At 45.7% G+C, this 16,453-nt stretch overlaps 7 protein-coding genes across 10 annotated transcripts; 3 read left to right on the top strand and 4 right to left on the bottom strand.

Annotated features, from left to right (window-relative positions):
• Positions 1–193: 193 nt before the first annotated feature.
• LOC117586522 (ER membrane protein complex subunit 1) lies at positions 194–4,243 on the bottom strand. 2 transcript variants are annotated; one of them, XM_034276655.1, is made up of 12 exons: positions 4,006–4,243; positions 3,283–3,925; positions 3,069–3,215; positions 2,693–3,005; positions 2,601–2,621; positions 2,186–2,520; positions 1,927–2,121; positions 1,788–1,865; positions 1,526–1,727; positions 1,306–1,458; positions 844–1,248; positions 194–774 (listed from the first exon to the last, which is right to left on the bottom strand). In XM_034276655.1, the coding sequence occupies exons 1-12, from the start codon at positions 4,101–4,103 to the stop codon at positions 614–616; spliced, it is 2,751 nt and encodes a 916-aa protein (XP_034132546.1). In that variant the 5' UTR covers positions 4,104–4,243; the 3' UTR covers positions 194–613. The 2 variants fall into 2 exon arrangements, with proteins under 2 accessions (XP_034132546.1, XP_034132547.1); XM_034276656.1 differs by lacking the exon at positions 2,601–2,621.
• A 69-nt stretch (positions 4,244–4,312) lies between these two features.
• Positions 4,313–5,909, top strand: LOC117586518 (transcription initiation factor TFIID subunit 7). The gene has a single exon (XM_034276650.1). It carries the CDS (start codon positions 4,394–4,396, stop codon positions 5,741–5,743), a length of 1,350 nt encoding a protein of 449 aa, XP_034132541.1. The 5' UTR covers positions 4,313–4,393; the 3' UTR covers positions 5,744–5,909.
• A 512-nt stretch (positions 5,910–6,421) lies between these two features.
• On the bottom strand, positions 6,422–8,238 carry LOC117586516 (amidophosphoribosyltransferase). The gene is made up of 2 exons (XM_034276649.1): positions 8,148–8,238; positions 6,422–8,079 (listed from the first exon to the last, which is right to left on the bottom strand). Exon 2 carries the CDS (start codon positions 8,060–8,062, stop codon positions 6,431–6,433), a length of 1,632 nt encoding a protein of 543 aa, XP_034132540.1. The 5' UTR covers positions 8,063–8,079; positions 8,148–8,238; the 3' UTR covers positions 6,422–6,430.
• A 276-nt stretch (positions 8,239–8,514) lies between these two features.
• On the bottom strand, positions 8,515–9,475 carry LOC117586521 (putative riboflavin kinase). Its single transcript, XM_034276654.1, has 2 exons — positions 9,107–9,475; positions 8,515–9,030 (listed from the first exon to the last, which is right to left on the bottom strand). The coding sequence occupies exons 1-2, from the start codon at positions 9,366–9,368 to the stop codon at positions 8,648–8,650; spliced, it is 645 nt and encodes a 214-aa protein (XP_034132545.1). The 5' UTR covers positions 9,369–9,475; the 3' UTR covers positions 8,515–8,647.
• A 724-nt stretch (positions 9,476–10,199) lies between these two features.
• LOC117586514 (zinc finger protein 271-like) lies at positions 10,200–13,251 on the top strand. 3 transcript variants are annotated; one of them, XM_034276646.1, is made up of 6 exons: positions 10,200–10,934; positions 10,990–11,106; positions 11,165–11,634; positions 11,671–11,860; positions 11,918–11,989; positions 12,051–13,251. In XM_034276646.1, exons 1-6 carry the CDS (start codon positions 10,312–10,314, stop codon positions 13,231–13,233), a joined length of 2,655 nt encoding a protein of 884 aa, XP_034132537.1. In that variant the 5' UTR covers positions 10,200–10,311; the 3' UTR covers positions 13,234–13,251. The 3 variants fall into 3 exon arrangements, with proteins under 3 accessions (XP_034132537.1, XP_034132536.1, XP_034132535.1); XM_034276645.1 differs by having other exon boundaries at positions 11,168–11,860; XM_034276644.1 differs by having other exon boundaries at positions 11,165–11,860.
• A 307-nt stretch (positions 13,252–13,558) lies between these two features.
• On the top strand, positions 13,559–14,728 carry LOC117586519 (39S ribosomal protein L19, mitochondrial). Its single transcript, XM_034276651.1, has 2 exons — positions 13,559–13,708; positions 13,763–14,728. Exons 1-2 carry the CDS (start codon positions 13,630–13,632, stop codon positions 14,653–14,655), a joined length of 972 nt encoding a protein of 323 aa, XP_034132542.1. The 5' UTR covers positions 13,559–13,629; the 3' UTR covers positions 14,656–14,728.
• A 4-nt stretch (positions 14,729–14,732) lies between these two features.
• Positions 14,733–16,011, bottom strand: LOC117586520 (protein unc-50 homolog). Its single transcript, XM_034276652.1, has 3 exons — positions 15,477–16,011; positions 15,031–15,390; positions 14,733–14,974 (listed from the first exon to the last, which is right to left on the bottom strand). The coding sequence occupies exons 1-3, from the start codon at positions 15,805–15,807 to the stop codon at positions 14,838–14,840; spliced, it is 828 nt and encodes a 275-aa protein (XP_034132543.1). The 5' UTR covers positions 15,808–16,011; the 3' UTR covers positions 14,733–14,837.
• Positions 16,012–16,453: the final 442 nt, after the last annotated feature.

The following is a 16,453-nucleotide window of genomic DNA, read 5'->3' as shown; positions in this document are numbered from 1 at the left end:
CAGCGAAAGTGTGGGAAAGCGGTGATATGTTAAAATGGTGCTGCAAAACGTAAACCCTGCAACGTTTGAAGGGAGCGTAATTGGAAGAGATAAATGAATATAATTTATGCATGACTATGACCAAAAAACACATTTTATTTACCATTGTCCTCCTTTACAAATGCATTCATTAACTAAATTTTAAACACACAACTTCAATGCTGATATTTTTCATATATGGAAAAATGAAACATACACACGAAATCAAAAGGAACAGAAAAATGCAATGAATAACCCTTTTCAACAGCTAATTAGAATTAAATATTTTGTTTGTTGATTTAACGCTATATAATTAATTATAAATAATTGCCTAGGCTTAGCGTTGAGAAAATATGGTTCATCGATTGCATTATTTGGATTTAATGCAGCTACTAGAATTATGTTATGTATATCAATATTCTCATCGCTTCTAATCATCCTTGTTCGCGTCTCTTCATCATCATAATTCTCATCATCCTCATCGATCGTCATCATCATAATCATCATCCCTTGTTGTATTTGGTCGCAGTAAAATTGTATATGTATGTATATAAAGCAATTATTTATCAATAATAATGCCCACCACACGCCACGCCTACTTCCACGCCTGCTTGAGCAATTTACGCGACGCTAAATGCTTAACAATCAACGAGCCCGATGTGAGAGCGACTAGCACTATGGAAATTAGTATATAGTCAAAGTCCTCCTTCAACAAATCGAACGTCTTCGAGGGCGCAACGCGCGTAACGAACAAATCTATAATACAAAAGAATCAAATTTTAGCCATCTAACGAAGGAACATTTAAAATAATCTTCAGAGCATACCTAAACCTGTGGCAACGACTAGACAGGTACTCTCCAGACCACTGGGCGCAGTGTATATGTTACGCAGGCGGGCCACCGTCTGGTTATAGTTAATATGGCTCTCCGTGGGCAAAGGCAACTCGGGTATATAGGGAATGGCCCCCTCCTCGCGTCCCTGGGTCGTGGAAGCAATGGGACGGCGGGGATCCAGCAAATGCCAAGGCATTTCAATAATGGAGCCACTGGCAGTGCCAATTAGCACATGCTTATTGGTAATACCGCGCTCGGTAATTGTCTCGCGAAGCGCTTCGACAATGGCCGGTATGATATAGGACTGACGCTCCACGAGCGGCATGGGTGGCGCCTGCAGGGAGCTCCAGACGCTGCTGTTTGCCTGCGCCTTGCCCTCGTATAGTTCAATAGTGGCTATAAAATGAAAAATTTCGTATCCAAAATTGCATATGAATATCTTGTTTAACTTACTGATCTCTGTGCGTCGCACTTTCTCATTAAAGTACGAATAAGCGAGCCAATTTTCCGAGTGTACAATGGACAATGGAGCGCGCACCTTGCGATGGGTCATCGAGAATATCACGGAGCCCGATACAACATCAACCAAATATAAATTAAGCACGGCTAAAGAAATGGAAATCATTACTATAAGTTTAGCCAAACACCTTTGTCGCTTGTAGACGCAACTTACACTTGTGTGTGGCATCAGGGGCCTGTGTAACGAAGGCCACTAAATTGGGATTGATATATTTGTAGAGCACAGAACGATCGCCCAGCACACGTCCCTGGGAGTGAACATGCTCGATGGGATTTTTGCCGGCAACAGCAATGATTTGTTGCTCTGAATTATGACCGCCCAAACGGGCATTCCAAATGTGTGTGCACGACAGTTGCTGTAGAGGAGAACCATTCAATTAGTGGATGATTCTACGGTTTCAATTTGCAGTACTCACTCCACCCGCATATTTCACAAAGTATCCCTCGAGTTGTGCGCTCTTCACATCAGCTGTATACAGATACATGCCATTGGCCTGCAAAAGATATTCATAGAGGGTCAAAGGTCACTTTTGGGCTAGTTTTGCATTCATTTACCAGTGGCGTGGCATGCTGGGGATACACATGCACCTTATTGGAGGCATCCAGTATGAGTATACCCTTGACAAAGTCCTTTTCCGTCTCGGCCAGCAATGAAAGCTGCTTGATCTTAAAGTCTAGCTGCAGCAGGCCGCCCTCCGTGGCCAGTCCCGTGATGGGATTGAAGCGATAGAGAACACCATTGCCATTGACCTGTAGATCAGGATTTCGAACAATTAAAAGAGTTTCAGTTAAGAGTTCTCTCAGCGACACTTACAGAATTCTTGGCCACAATGGCGCACAGGGGCTGCAGTGGAAAGTGCTTGGCCGTGCGCTGTACAACCAAACGCATTTGCTCGGCATTGTCAAAGCTGTTGACTTTCGGTAGATACAGCTGCCAGTGATGTTTTCCCGAGATGTTGTCGATGCCAAATATCTTGCCATTGCGTGTGAGCAGCACCAGCATTTTATGAAGCCCAAAGGAGTCGCGAACCAAACCCGCCCGCTGTGTATCCGTGGGCGGTGGGCCCAGACCGATGACATGAAGGAATAGGCTTCGGATTTGAACAGCCTGCGTGCTAATGCGACGCAAAAAGGCGCTGGCAATGTCTCCTAATGAGAGAAAAACCATCAATTTAGATAAAAAGGGTTCGTAAAGAAGGAAATTATATAGAGATTTCGGCATATCTTACTGTCAAAACTTGTGGAATCCACTTATGGTAAGCAATTTTCAGGGTTAAACATTAAATAAACTAATTCTTAGCATTGAGAAAAGGTAACCTACCGGCTTTGCCCTTCATTTCGCTCTCTAACGTTCCCTCAGTATCGGCCAGGGGCAGGTCCATGAACTGCGAATCAATCACATTGGCCAGCGACTCCTCTCGTGACCAACGCACCTTTCCCTGCTGCACGGCCACAATGGACTCGGCGCTGGTACTAAACACAAACATACAACTCTTGCCATCGCCATTACGCTTCAGCTTGCAGTCGAAGCTGTTTAACGTGGGAGTGCCAAAGTGCTCGGGGAATTGTAGTGTCTGCTGCAACTCAGGAACGGGCGAGCAGTTATCCAAATAAACGGCACCGATTTTGAGATTCTAAACGAGGAATTTAACTTTTAGCGAGCACTGAGAGTGGAATTTTACAAAAAAGGAACCTACTCCTGATGTGAGACCGGCAGAGACCACAATTTTGCGATAGTTGAAGCTGCCCACTGCATAGCTGGCGCCTTGAAGGGCTGTGCACACTGCTTGATCCTTATTGACGCTCACAAGCTTGCCATCAACAATAACAACGCCGTTGAGACCCTGTTGGGGAATTGAAATTACAAGTTAATTGTTCGCTAATTGTTCCAGTCAGGGTCTTTGGCCCTACCTCTACTGCCTCAATTGTTCCCTGGGGCTCAGTTTCCAGCGCTGTTCTTATCACTTGGGTGCTCTTCGACACCAAATCCAAGCTAATCAACTGCTTGCCGTCCACACAAACGTAGAATGTGCCGCTGAGGGTACAGGTTTCTTTTGTGATCCAGGAGGCCATGATTTTGCTGGTGCTGCCAGTGCTGTGGCCAGAGCTGGCAAAGTAGCCGGTGACCTCTAGGTGGCTTCGCCAAGCCGGGACAATGTGATAGAGAATTGAATTGCTATAGAACCAGACGGCATCCTGAGCCTTCTCGGAATTCAGTGGCATTATGGACCATTCCCATTCGATGGTGCCGATATTGGTATTCCAGCCACGCACCAGAGCCGGCGCATGGCCCTGCACTGTGAGCATATCGAATCCCAAATTTTTGCCAATTGGTGCTGCGGCCGTTTCGCTGCTGTCCACCGAGAAACCGCTCACTTGGAGCAGCTTTATGTCGCCGCGCGGCTTCTGTTCGAGCACCTGTCGCCACATAATTGCGCCGGTTTTCGGGCATAATAAGGCCACGACATCCTCATGAGTGCTGACCAGCAAACGCGGTTGAAAGTGATTCAAGTCGACGCGAGATTGCTTCAGGGCTCCCACATGCACGCTTCGCCTGGTTGTGAATGATGATCATACGATTCGTTACACAGATGATGGTCAATGGTCAATGAGTGGATGTGTTGTGTCACTTACCAGTCGAATTTCTTAATCTGGTCCTCATACAGCGCCGAGCAGGTGCTCAAAAGTAACAGCGCTATGGAGATACCGGCTAAAACATTGATGCCTGGCATTTTCTTTGTCTTGCCGTTATGTTTCCGACTACCACAAGCACAACAAATTTAACTACAAATGCGTTTTTATGTTATAAATTAAAAAAAAATCCACATCAATTCGTGTTTTCCGTCATGGCAAAAGGGGATGAGAAGAAGAAATTGGAGCAGAGCAGGGTTGGTTATCGATAGCACGCAGTGTTGAACAGCAACTGATGGCGAATGCGCTTGGCTTGCAGCACTAAAACCAAACCACAACAAATGCCACAATTTCTGGAAAAATCGAGAAATAAATAAAAAAACGCCTCTAAATGTTTGAAAAGAAGAGCGACAAGGCCAAGGAGAATGAGCGTAAGCCGCGCGACGATGGCATAGAGCTGGAGAGTCATTTTATAATGCGCGTACCGAAGGAATTGGCCGATATTGTCCACGAATCTATTCAGGCGGGGAACGTAAAGGATAGATTATCTATACAACTGGATCAGGATCTCCGATATGGTGAGGTTAGGCTGGATGACCAGCTGCTCTACACGAAGCTTGTGGACCTGCCCACGGTTGTGGAGAGCTACAAGACCATTGACAACAAAAGCTTCTACAAATCGGCGGACATTTGCCAAATTCTGATCTGCAAAGAGGAGCCCGATGAGGAACCCGAGAAGGAGTCGCCCAACAAGAACAAGAAGAAGGATCCTAACAAGGTGGACAAGAAGTATTTGTTTCCACATGGCATAACACCGCCCTGCAAGAATGTTCGCAAGCGTCGCTTCCGCAAGACGCTGAAAAAGAAAAACGTGGAGGCACCCGAAATCGAGAAGGAGGTCAAGCACTTGCTTCGAATCGACAACGAGGCGGTGCGTGTCGACTACGAGATAATCAATGAAGAGGATAAACCCTCCGACGATATGGATCAGTCGGATATCAAGGCATACAACGACGCGGATGATGAAATGCAGGACGACAACACCATGAATGCCAGCGAGAAGGCTATCAACGAGGGTGGCATGCAGCGCGATATCAATGTGGAATCGGATGATGATGATACCAGCAACTTTGCCACTCAACATCGTGCCCCGAACCTGGGCGTGGCAGCCCACGACATCTTCGGCGAGGAAGTATCCACCACAGATGACGAAGACGAGGGTGAACAGCGCAACAGCAAGATGCAGCGACGCGAGCAGGAGGATTCATCCCGTCTTTCAGCTGACGATTCCCGGATGTCTGACTTCTTTGGGGCCAGCACCAGCGGTGCGGGCGGAACCAGCGGCATTAAAATGGAGCAGAACGAGTTCACCAAAGCCATGTTTGGCCAAGAGCCGAGCAGTCCCAAATTGAGTGCAGCTGGCTCCAGCTCGAACCTAGCTGCCCCGAGCGGCTTCTACGACAGCCAAATGCTAACGAAACGGGAAGAGTTTGAGAACATGGAGTTTATGGATGAACCACAGCCCCAGTACACACAACAGCAGGTGCACGAGAAGATCAACCAGCTAACGCGGCAGCTCAGTGAGCTGAAGGCACAGCAGACCCAAAAATCAATGGAAATTGCCTCCATTCAGAACGCCACGCTCAAGCAGCGCATGCAGGAGACTCTCGATAACTTGTATACGCAGGTAATTGAAAGAGAGCTGGAGCTTAAGGACTTTGAGAATATGCTAGAATCTTAAGCTAAATATGTTTTTTAAGTAGATTAAGTTTAAAGTTTAAATAATAGATAAGTTGCTGGTTGTGTCCCTGTGCTGTTTATTGTTCTTTAGATTCGATTTGCATCGAGATCTATTTCAAATATCAGTACAGGGCTGACAATCTACAACTGAAATGATGCATTACAAACATTGACCCAATGGCAGCGGCTGATTGAACACAGAGACCTTGCCATGTGTTCCGATTGCAACTCCTCCATGATGATGATGATATCCGATATGTGGTGACAATTTTGTTTTTTTTTTTAATGATCATAATGTCTTTTATTGGCATTTGCAATTAACAAACGTATATTCAAAAGTAAAGTGCATTTCGCACCGATAGGCAACATAGAAGTCTACATTTTGTACTATGAGTATAGTGGATGTCTTTTAAGAGAGCTCTTTTTCACTTACGACCTAAATAGTTAGTCTCTATAAAAATATGTATTTAAAAGCGGAATGGGTTCTAAATGCATTAATTTGTGACATCAAATTCCGGGCTCTCAATGGCTTTCATACTGTTTGTTGCATGTTCTTGTGTTGGTAGGTCGGTCAGTTTGGTAAACAAATAAGAGGGCTAGGGGGGATGCAAGCTGGTTTCCAAAACCTACATTTTTGAACTACATTTTCCGAAAATATTCCTTCATTGACTTTGCATCAATCCATCGATCACCAGCTGAGTTCGTCGGGTAGGCCGCCTGGATACTCGCCGGTGAGGCAGGCGGTGCAATGACCCATGGCCTTGCCTTTGCCCTTGCCATCTCCATCGCCCACATCGGCCGACTGCTGTTTCAGCTGCACAGCCTGCACCAAACCGGCGACACTCAGATAAGCCAAGCTGTCGGCGCCCACATGGCGGGCCAGTTGATCGGCATTCAGCTTGTTGGCAATCAGCTCCTCGCGCGTGGGTATATTGATACCCATGTAGCAGGGATATTGCAGTGGGGGGCTAGCAATGCGAATGTGTACCTCGCGGGCCCCAGCGTCGCGCAGCAACTTGATAATCGGCCCAATGGTGTTGCCCCTCACAATGGAGTCGTCGATGAGGACCAGGCGCTTTCCGTCCACATTCTCCGACAGAGCACCGAATTTCTTGGCCACTCCCAGCTGGCGAAGTCGTGTGGAGGGCTGAATAAAGGTGCGTCCCACATATCGATTCCTGCAAAGCACTTCGGCAAACTCCAGTCCAGATTCGCGGGCATAGCCATGGGACGCCGCTGTGCCAGACTCTGGCACCGAGCTCACTATATCCGCCTCGACGGGAGCCTCACGCCACAGCTGCCGTCCGCACTGCATGCGCACAGAGTATACCATCTGGCCCTCGAAGATGCTGTCTCCGCGGGCAAAGTAGACGTACTCGAAAATGCAGAATGCCATGCGCTTGAAGTCCGGACGCTCGACAATGTCCACAGTGCGGTAGCCGCTGCGTGTCAGCTCCACGATTTCGCCAGGCTCCACTTCGCGCACATAGCGGGCGCCGATCGAGAGGAAGCCGCAACTTTCGCTCGACACCACCCAGCCATCGGCCGGGGTCTCCGAGCTGTTGCCGTGGCCCGCGTTGATGGGCACAATCTTTCCAATACACAGAGGCCGATTGCCATAGGTGTCGCGCACCGCGTAGATCTTGTCCTTAAGCATGATGACCAGCGAGTAGGAGAGTGGAGCCAGCATCATGAAGTGCCTGATTCTGGCCGGCCAGTTGGGGCCGTCCAGCTCGGACACATCCTCGGGTGCACAGCACAGCGACTGGGCAATCAGCTCGCTGTCGCTGTGGGTGGAAAGACCCACACCACGGGCCAATACCTCGCGCCGCAGAGATTCATTGTTGACCAGCTCACCGTTGTGAGCCAGTGCCATGGCACCATGGGCCGTGTGCACCACAAAGGGCTGGCAGTTGACCACCCCTGAGCCACCGGCGGTGGAGTAGCGAGTGTGCCCAATGCCCAAGTTGCCGCGCAGCTTCTTCATCGAGTCGTCGTTGAAGAGGGTGCTGATCATGCCCATTCCCTTGTGGACGTTGAAGTTTGTTGAGCTCTTTCCCTCGCTGGTGGCGATGCCAGCCGACTCCTGGCCGCGATGCTGCAGCGCCACCAGGCCCAGACAAATCACGTGCGCAATGTCCATCTGCGTGGGCCAATCGCCACAGGCAATGGCCCCAAACACTCCACATTCATGCGTCAAACCGGTTAGCTCCTTGCTCTCAGCAATGGACGTGGGCAGTGCAGTCAATGCCGAGGCAGCTTCCACTTGTTGCGCTGCTTCCCCGCGCACATGTTGTTGCTGCTCTGGTGGCGTCGACATGTTGTTGCTGCCGATGGCTACGAATGCAGATTGATATTATACTCAGTTGGTCAGTTGGATTCGACTGAATCGACGAATGATTTACCTGTTGATTTATGCAACGGTTTTATACACGAAAATTCTTCGCACGCTTCGCACGCGCACCTTATTTGTGGGTGTCCGATCAAGCGCAATATCGATAGGCTTTAATTATCGATACGCGACTTAAAACTTTCCGATCGGCTGAAAATTAATTTACTAAATAAATAAAGGCAAACATCGTACATAAATGAAATCAATTAATGATGTTTCAAAATGAGTAAATAGATAAATGTATGCAGGGGATATTTTAGATATTTCTCAAAAATGCGCACCTATCGATAAGAGCACACGATATTTTATAAGAAAAGAAATGATTAATAAATTAAAGTTGTTCATCGTTTCAATTATGAACATTAACGCTAACGAACTCATGTGTCAGCAGTTTTCTATTCCATTTATTTTCTTGTCATGATGAGAAAACACCCAACTTAAGTACCTGAATCGATATTCGAACTCTCTTATGTACATATTGCTAATTAAACGATAAGATACGCTCTGGAATAATTATTTACATTCACAATCGCTAGGTTTTTTGGCAAAGAACGTAGCCTCTTGTAGTTTCTTATTTTCCGGCGTGTCCAGGTGCGTTTTGGCCTGCTCAATGTCCACTTTGATGGCGGCTATCAGTGCCTCCAGCGAGTCGAAGCTTTTCTCCGGTCGCAGATAGCCCACGATGCATATCTTAAGTAACTGGCCATATAGATCACAGTTGAATTCATGCAGCATATGGGTCTCCACACTCTTCTCTGTGTTGTTGTAGAAGGGATTCCAACCGACACTGAGAACCATTTTGTGCACGGATCCGTTGTCCACATTCGCCCAACCGTAGTAGACGCCTGTGAGCAGGGATTCGGGAAGAGATTTTACCACCTCCAGCGGAAAGTTGGCTATAAATAAAATTGATGAGTGGTTTGGTTATCTATTGGAAACGACCTTCGCGGTCACAGTACAATTCCCACGAACCTGTCGGAATGCCCAGCTCTTTTGAACCGCGGCCAAACCCCCTTACAATCTCTCCGCTGGCATAAAGAGGAAGTTGGTTCAGCATTTGGTTAATCTGGCCGTTGCTTGTCGTGTTGTGGTGACGCTTAAAAGTCTTCCTAGTTTTAGACAAATTCCTAGCCGAGCTGCGGTTGAGAAAAATGCAGTTGCTGATTGTTGGCTTCCACTGGGTGTGGATCACGTTACAGGAAAATTTATTCAGACCAGCAAAATAAAGACGCATCGATCACTGTATCGCTCGCTCTGATTGCCGCAGCGCCACTCGCATAACAATTAATATAATTAATTATTATAAAGCTAGTTTTTCACCGAGCCCAATCAGCTGACATCCGTGGTGGTGCCAACCTGTGTGATGTTTGTTTGGAAAGTGCGCGTGAATTTAAAACTGCAAAATAAAACCAGTGAAAAAATACCAAGAGCTCGGCAGAACTTTGACTCGCTTTACCAGATTACAAGAATTAACTTTACCTTTAAAGTATGACAAAAGTGGGGAAAAGTGCATACTCTCTGGGTACACTGCTTTGAGGTTGATTACAAAATGATATCCGTTCCACCGTGACAGAAATGCAATAAACATGTGTTTTATCTCAGTATAAATTGATAACATGAGTACCGATTATAAGATTAATAAATTATATTATAATCAGTTTTCGTTCGACTGCATAAATAAGCTTTGAATCGTATCCATTTAATGGCCATGTCTTGCCCTTTTTGAGCACCTGAGTAATGGCACTAACCAAATAGTATATTTGGTTAGTGGTACTGGGCTGAACAAAAACAGGGTTGATTTCTTATCGTTTGTATGGGAAAATCATCCCTGATTCTGTCGTAAGAAATTTTAGCGCATTCGAGTACTAGACTTTAATTTGAAAACATTTCGATTAATTGAAATTATAAAAACTAGCTGATCTTGTGAATAATTAAATTAAGATTACAGATTTTTTCTCTTTGCTAGAATGAAGTCTTGAAGATCGATAGTATCGATGGTGAACCGAAACAATCGAAGGTCGGCTTATTTTTCAACCATCGTTACTATCGATGACGCTATTAAGTTTTCTGTACTCGACGCGTTGTTTACCGCCAAAAACTCAACCAAAATGCTTATTAACTAAATTTAGTTTTTTTTAATTAAAACTAAATTATTTAGTTTAAAGCCAACTCATAAGATGGAGAATATGTGCAGAGTGTGTCTGGATGGCTCAGTGACACTGGTCGACATATTTGCGGCGATACGCAATCCAAAAAGTGGACCCGAATTTGGAAAAAATCCCGCTGACCTGCTGAGCCAGTGCTCGCCCACTTATTCTGTGGTGCGTGGCGACGATATGCCGCAGTTTATATGCCTCTCCTGCATTGACGCCGCCCAAAACGCATATCGTTTCCTTCTAAAACTGAAGCAAAGCAAGGCCAAGTATCGTCATCTTAATTTAAAGAAATTGAAATGCGTGGCTCCAACCAAAAGTAGTGTGGAAAATGTGTCGGAGCTCTCAATAGATGGCCATGATATTCAGATAATTAAGCAAATACCAGAGCTGGCTCAGGTGCCAGAAGCGAATTTTCAAAATCTAATATTAGAGGAGGATCACATACCAAATAATTTAGAACCGGAAAAATCACAGGAGCCTTGTTTCAAAGAGAGTTCTCCGGGTTTGATGGATCTACTAATGAGTTTGTCATCAGACTCTGAGAAGGGGGAAAGCGATACCGAGGCACCGAAGCTGACCACATTAATTGGGTGCAGGTGGTGCGGAAAGAAAATCTCGCGAGATCAGGTTCAGTTTCATGAATTGTGAGTATTACGGAGCAGTGCTTAGGCATAAATTCTAATTGATATTGTCCATCAGGTGTTCCTGTCCCAAGCTTCCGGCGTTCGCCTGTAATATTTGTGGCCAGGGATTCAGGACTGAATACCACCTAAATAAACACACGCACAGGCACAATATCAAGCAGACGTCGAAAAGGTATGGTAATTGTCTTAAATCGAACCAGTGCTAATTTTCGTTATTTCTCGCCTTTAAAAAGCAATGGAAAGCCTCCTGAAGGTACAATTTCGAGTTCACCCAAAAATAAGCAACCAGAAGACCACACAAATGATCGTGAGAGGAGCATTTCTCCCAGAAAAGGTCGTAGCACTGAAGAATTTCTATGTCTGGAATGCCATAAGACTTTTGACTCCAAGGAAAAGCTGACATTTCACAGGGATATGATGTGCCATAAATGTCCCCATTGCTCACGCTTTTTGACAAGCGATCGCAGTCTTAAGAGACATCTCAAGGAGAACTGTACAGTGGCAGTCTTTGACTGCCGTCGTTGCCCACGCAAATTCATGCTAAAAGATAACTTGCTGGCGCACCAGAAATCTCACCATAACGATAGCGATGGAACTTTCAATTGCATGAAATGCCATGCAGAATTCAATGATATCGTTTATCTGCGGATCCACGATAAAGAGCACTATCCAGATCAAGGGCAAGTTAAGCATAGCCAAGGAGTTACAGGAGCCTTGCAACTAAAGCATAGCCAAGGAGATACAGGAGCTGATCTGCATAGTAACAGGAAACGTCACATATCGGATCAAGGTCAAGAAAATGGTCAACTGAAGTGTAGCGAAGAAGTTACAGGAGCTACTACCCGTAGTGCCGGGAAACGGAGGTTTAGCCAAGAAGATGCAGGAGTTTCTTCCCGTCGCTTAAGGACTCCATCACTGCTGAAGCGGTAGTTTTTCCAATCGAATGATTAAATAGATCTTAAGTAACTTTTCAATCCCGCCAGGATGCAGAGCTGCGACGACACGGACACTGACACCGACACATCAAGCGATACCGTGAGCCCATCCTTGGCAAAGTACGTCTATCTGCTTGCATATAGTTGCATTTTCTTAACATTTTGATTTATCCTACACCAGAGAAGCGAGTTTTCCCTGCGAGGATTTTTTTGGTAAGAAGTTTGCGACAAATGCTATCCTGCATAATCACAATCGTTTGCACGCTCGTCCCTACAAGTGCGAGCGCTGCACGAAGAAGTTTTCTCGCAAAAGTCAACTGGTTGAGCACAGTCGTTGTCACACGGGCGAACGTCCGTTCAAACACAAGCGTTCCTACAAGTGCTCGGACTGCGGCAAAACATTTGAGAAACAGCAAAGCTTTTTTAGGCACGCTCTTGTTCACACGTTCGAACGTCCCTACTTATGCTTGATTTGCAACTCGCAATTTAAGCGAGAGGCTTCGCTGAAGAGACACGCTCGTACGCACACTGGCGACCGACCGTTCGAGTGCCCGTATTGCGACAAGAAATTTACGCGCAATGAATGTCTGCAAATACACAAGCGCATTCACACGGGCGAACGTCCCTTTGGGTGTACGCAGTGCGACAAAAAATATTATCAAAAGACAAAGCTGGATGAACATATTCTAGATCACACTGGCCAACGTCCCTACGAGTGCTTGATTTGCCAAAAGGTATTCAAGGGTAAAGCTGCTCTGAACAGACATGCTCTTACGCATGCCGCCAAACGTCCTTACGGGTGCTCCGATTGCGACAGGAAATTTACATCCAATTCAAACCTGAAGAGGCACACTCTTATTCACACTGAGGCACGTCGTTTCAAATGCCCTCACTGCGACAATGAATTTCAGGTCAAGCGAGACCTTGATAAGCACTTATTTGTTGTTCACGAAATAAGTGTTTACGAGTGCAAGCAGTGCAACACGAAATATGTTCGCAGAAGCGACCTGACCAGGCACCATCGTCTGCACAATAGCGAGAATTATTTAAAGTGCGAGGATTGCGGCACACATTTTCAGAGCCGTTGTGACATGATTAACCACACTCGCTGCGATAAAGGACCCAACACCTGCTTGCAATGCGGCATACAATTTAAGCAAAGCTGTTTGCTGAATCAGCATGTTGCTCGTACTCACAGTACTCACGAAAGTCTTCCCGAGATGAAATTCAGTGCGAGTACGGATCTTGAGAAACATAAGCTCAAAAGAGCGGCGTCTGACAAGTCAAGCTTTACCAAAGTTAATAAGCCGGAAAAGCGTTTGGTCGTACGTTTGACTCGTGCAAAATTGCCAATGAACTTATAATTTTTTTGTTTCTTTACGTTTTGCAGGAAAACCAGGACGATGAAAGCGATTAGATCTTTATTTTGTTATTGACGTTAATGAATAACTCCTTTGTTTCGTTTATATTTTTGATTTAGCCTAAAAGACTTGAAGTTTTTTCCTATTTTTGTTAACTATTCTTTCATCATACATTATAAAAATCATTTTGGCATATTAAATAAATTTCTTAATTTAGAATGACTGTTAAGTTTGGAAAACTTTATAAAGTGTATAGACATTTTACTTTAAATGAATTATTAAAATTGAATGCATCGATAGGCCCTCTGTGCTCGCGGCGAAGGACTGTATCGATGGACTATCGATAGCAATTATATCAGCTGTGAAAGCATGATTATCTAAACATTTATTTTTTATTTCATGGTAAAATTTATTAAAATGAACGTGAGCAGGGCCATGAGTAAAAGATGGGCGCAACAGTGCGTCTTCAATCGAATCGGTACGTATTCATGAGTTTCCGGACGAAAAATGTACATCCAACTTATTTTTTCAGTCACATTTTCCACAAAACCCACGCAACACGCCGCCGCTGTCTCCGAGCCGGCAGCAGAACAGAAAACAGTTTCGACTCCTGCCGCCGCTGCAGCTCAGCCAGCCACAACCACGCCCGCGCCCACAACGGCACGCAAGCCTATTGTACCTTCAAACTATAGGTTCATTTATCCCGAATTCCTGCCTGATCCCAAAGTGGAATGGCGGAACCCGATCCGTGAGAAGCTTGAACGCTTAGATATGCTAGACCGGCGGCGTCAAATTGATCTGCCAGAGTTCTATGTGGGCTCCATAATGGCAGTGACCAGCTCCGATCCCCATGCTGCGGGCAAGACCAGTCGCTTTGTCGGCATTTGCATCAATCGGGACCGCTGCGGTCTGCGCTCGCGATTCGTGCTGCGGAACGTGATTGATCATCAGGGCATGGAGGTGGTCTACGAGCTGTACGATCCCACCATCCAAAAGGTGGAAGTGCTGCGGCTCGAGAAGCGTCTGGACGACAACCTGTTCTACCTCCGCGACGCTCTGCCGGAGTACAGCACATTTGATGAAAACATGGAAGCAGAACACCTGGAGGAGGGTGCCCCAGTGCCGGTGAATGACATCAAAGTTGTCCTCCGTCCACGACCCTGGCTGGAGCGTTGGGAGCGCCAAAACCTACTCGGTGTTGCAAATATTGATCAGTATATTAAGGACAAGCACCGCAAGTCGGCGGAAAGAGTGCAAAAGCCTTGGGAGAAGTTCGATATGATGAAACAATATCGCTCCACCATACCCGAGGAAGAGCAGAAGGAGGTCTTTGCCGAGGTCCACACAGAACTGCACAGCATGGAGCTGCAGCGCAAACGCAATAAGCGAAAGCGCACCTTTGTGAAGCCCAAGCAGCTTGCATAAAACATTTGCATTTGTTATTCATAGTTTTACCCAAATAAACCTAAAACGTGTTGTATGATTGAAGGACTCTTAAGAACTTTGGATAATGCTAGAACGTCTAGTTTATTAGTCATCATCGTTGAGGGGATGGTGGAGGTGCTTAGCAGCTAACAGCAGAATAAATTACAATGCACGTTGGGCGTTTAATAAACGCGATACTTGTAGAAGTTGACAAAGGATATCGTGGCATTCCAGCCAATGATTGTAACGACCAGATACAACAGGAAAATAATGGGCAGAGCAATGAGTATGAGGCGGGTGTTCTTCAGATGGGGAATGCCTGCAAGAGAAAGTCAAAATCAATATCCTGCATTCCAATATCCTGCATTTACTCACAATTGTAGCCCAGGAAGGTGATATATACATAGTAGCTCATCCCTAAGAGCCAGAAAGTGTTGCCCAGAAACCGCGATATGAACCACGTGTGACTAATCAGCCAGTTGTAGAAGAAGAGCTGGATGCAGTGCAGCAGCATGAGGGGCGGAAAGAAGGCATTCAGGTGCACATCGAACGCATAGCCCCACTCAATGTCTGGCTCCAAGCTGTTGGTGCGCAAAAAGCGATTTGTAATCGCCCAAAAAAATGATGCAATAATAACGCCAGCCAGAAGACAATCCACGCCAATCACATAGAAGATGAAGCCGATGCTCTGCAAGAATCTCAGGCCCAAGACATAGGCAAATCCCAGAGACGTCACTGCAGATAACAGCAGATAAATTAGCACACCGAATGGTGGGGAGACGATGACGAAGACGACGAGTGGGTGGGACGTCGTCACTTACCACATAGACAGACAATCAAGAGCACCAGAAATGCCGGATCGTCTCGGGCGAACTGTGATTTGGTTTGTTTTCTGTAGTTAAAGTTCCTATACACCTTCTGGGGTGCTATTAGCAGATAGATCATTTGCCACAGTGCAAATTCGAAGTCCATTTGATTGAACTTCAGCAGACGTCGCAGATACTTGTAGCTCTTTGTGGTCGCAGACAGGCAATCCTTTCGATGGTTCACTGGGGGTGGCAGGTGCGAGGTGAGCCGAGAGGCGCCCGAGTAGCCCGACACCACGGATGGCGTCGGCGACGTTGTGTACTTAACGTGGCTATATTGGCTCATTTTTGTTTTGTTTTTTTTTTGTGGTTTTATGTGACCGCTCTACCCTTGGGTAGGGGGGGATTCTTTGGCCGCCCGCCTTTACAAGGTGGAAATCGCCACGTCGAGAAATGTAACTTGTTACAGTTTTACTACTTTTTTGTCGATGAACTCGATTAATGTTTGGGACGAGCTAATTTGTTCTTTTTCGAAGAATTTATGGATATTATTATATTTCTTAGCGATGGATAGTTTTGTCTTGTTGTGTTGGTACAATTAAAAATTATATGCGATGCGTTATCGATAGTATCGCAAGTATCACAAATGTTACTTGCGACTACGTGCCTTTGAAAGCAGTATGTTGCCACTCCATGTGGCAACAAATAACGGCAACACCAACGTGTTTGATAACGTTTGATAATGAAAAACCGTTTATAAACTTGTGTTGATCTTTCATATGTTTTATTTAGATGGGCGACAATCGACCATACCACACGATAGTTACGAAGTATCGATAGCAGGCTGACAATATTAAAATTTTGATTTCGTATCATTAATGAACAAGCAACACGGACTGTTGATCCTCTTAGCTTCAATGGCTTTTAGCTTATTTCTATATAAGAACCATGAAACCATAAGAACCTCTGCGTTTAACGCTGGCAAACTCGGC

Source organism: Drosophila guanche, unplaced genomic scaffold (genome assembly GCF_900245975.1).
Source record: "Drosophila guanche unplaced genomic scaffold, DGUA_6, whole genome shotgun sequence".
NCBI lineage: Eukaryota > Metazoa > Arthropoda > Insecta > Diptera > Drosophilidae > Drosophila > Drosophila guanche.
Note: the sequence above shows the minus strand (reverse complement) of the source record. Positions and strands in the feature narration are given on the sequence as shown.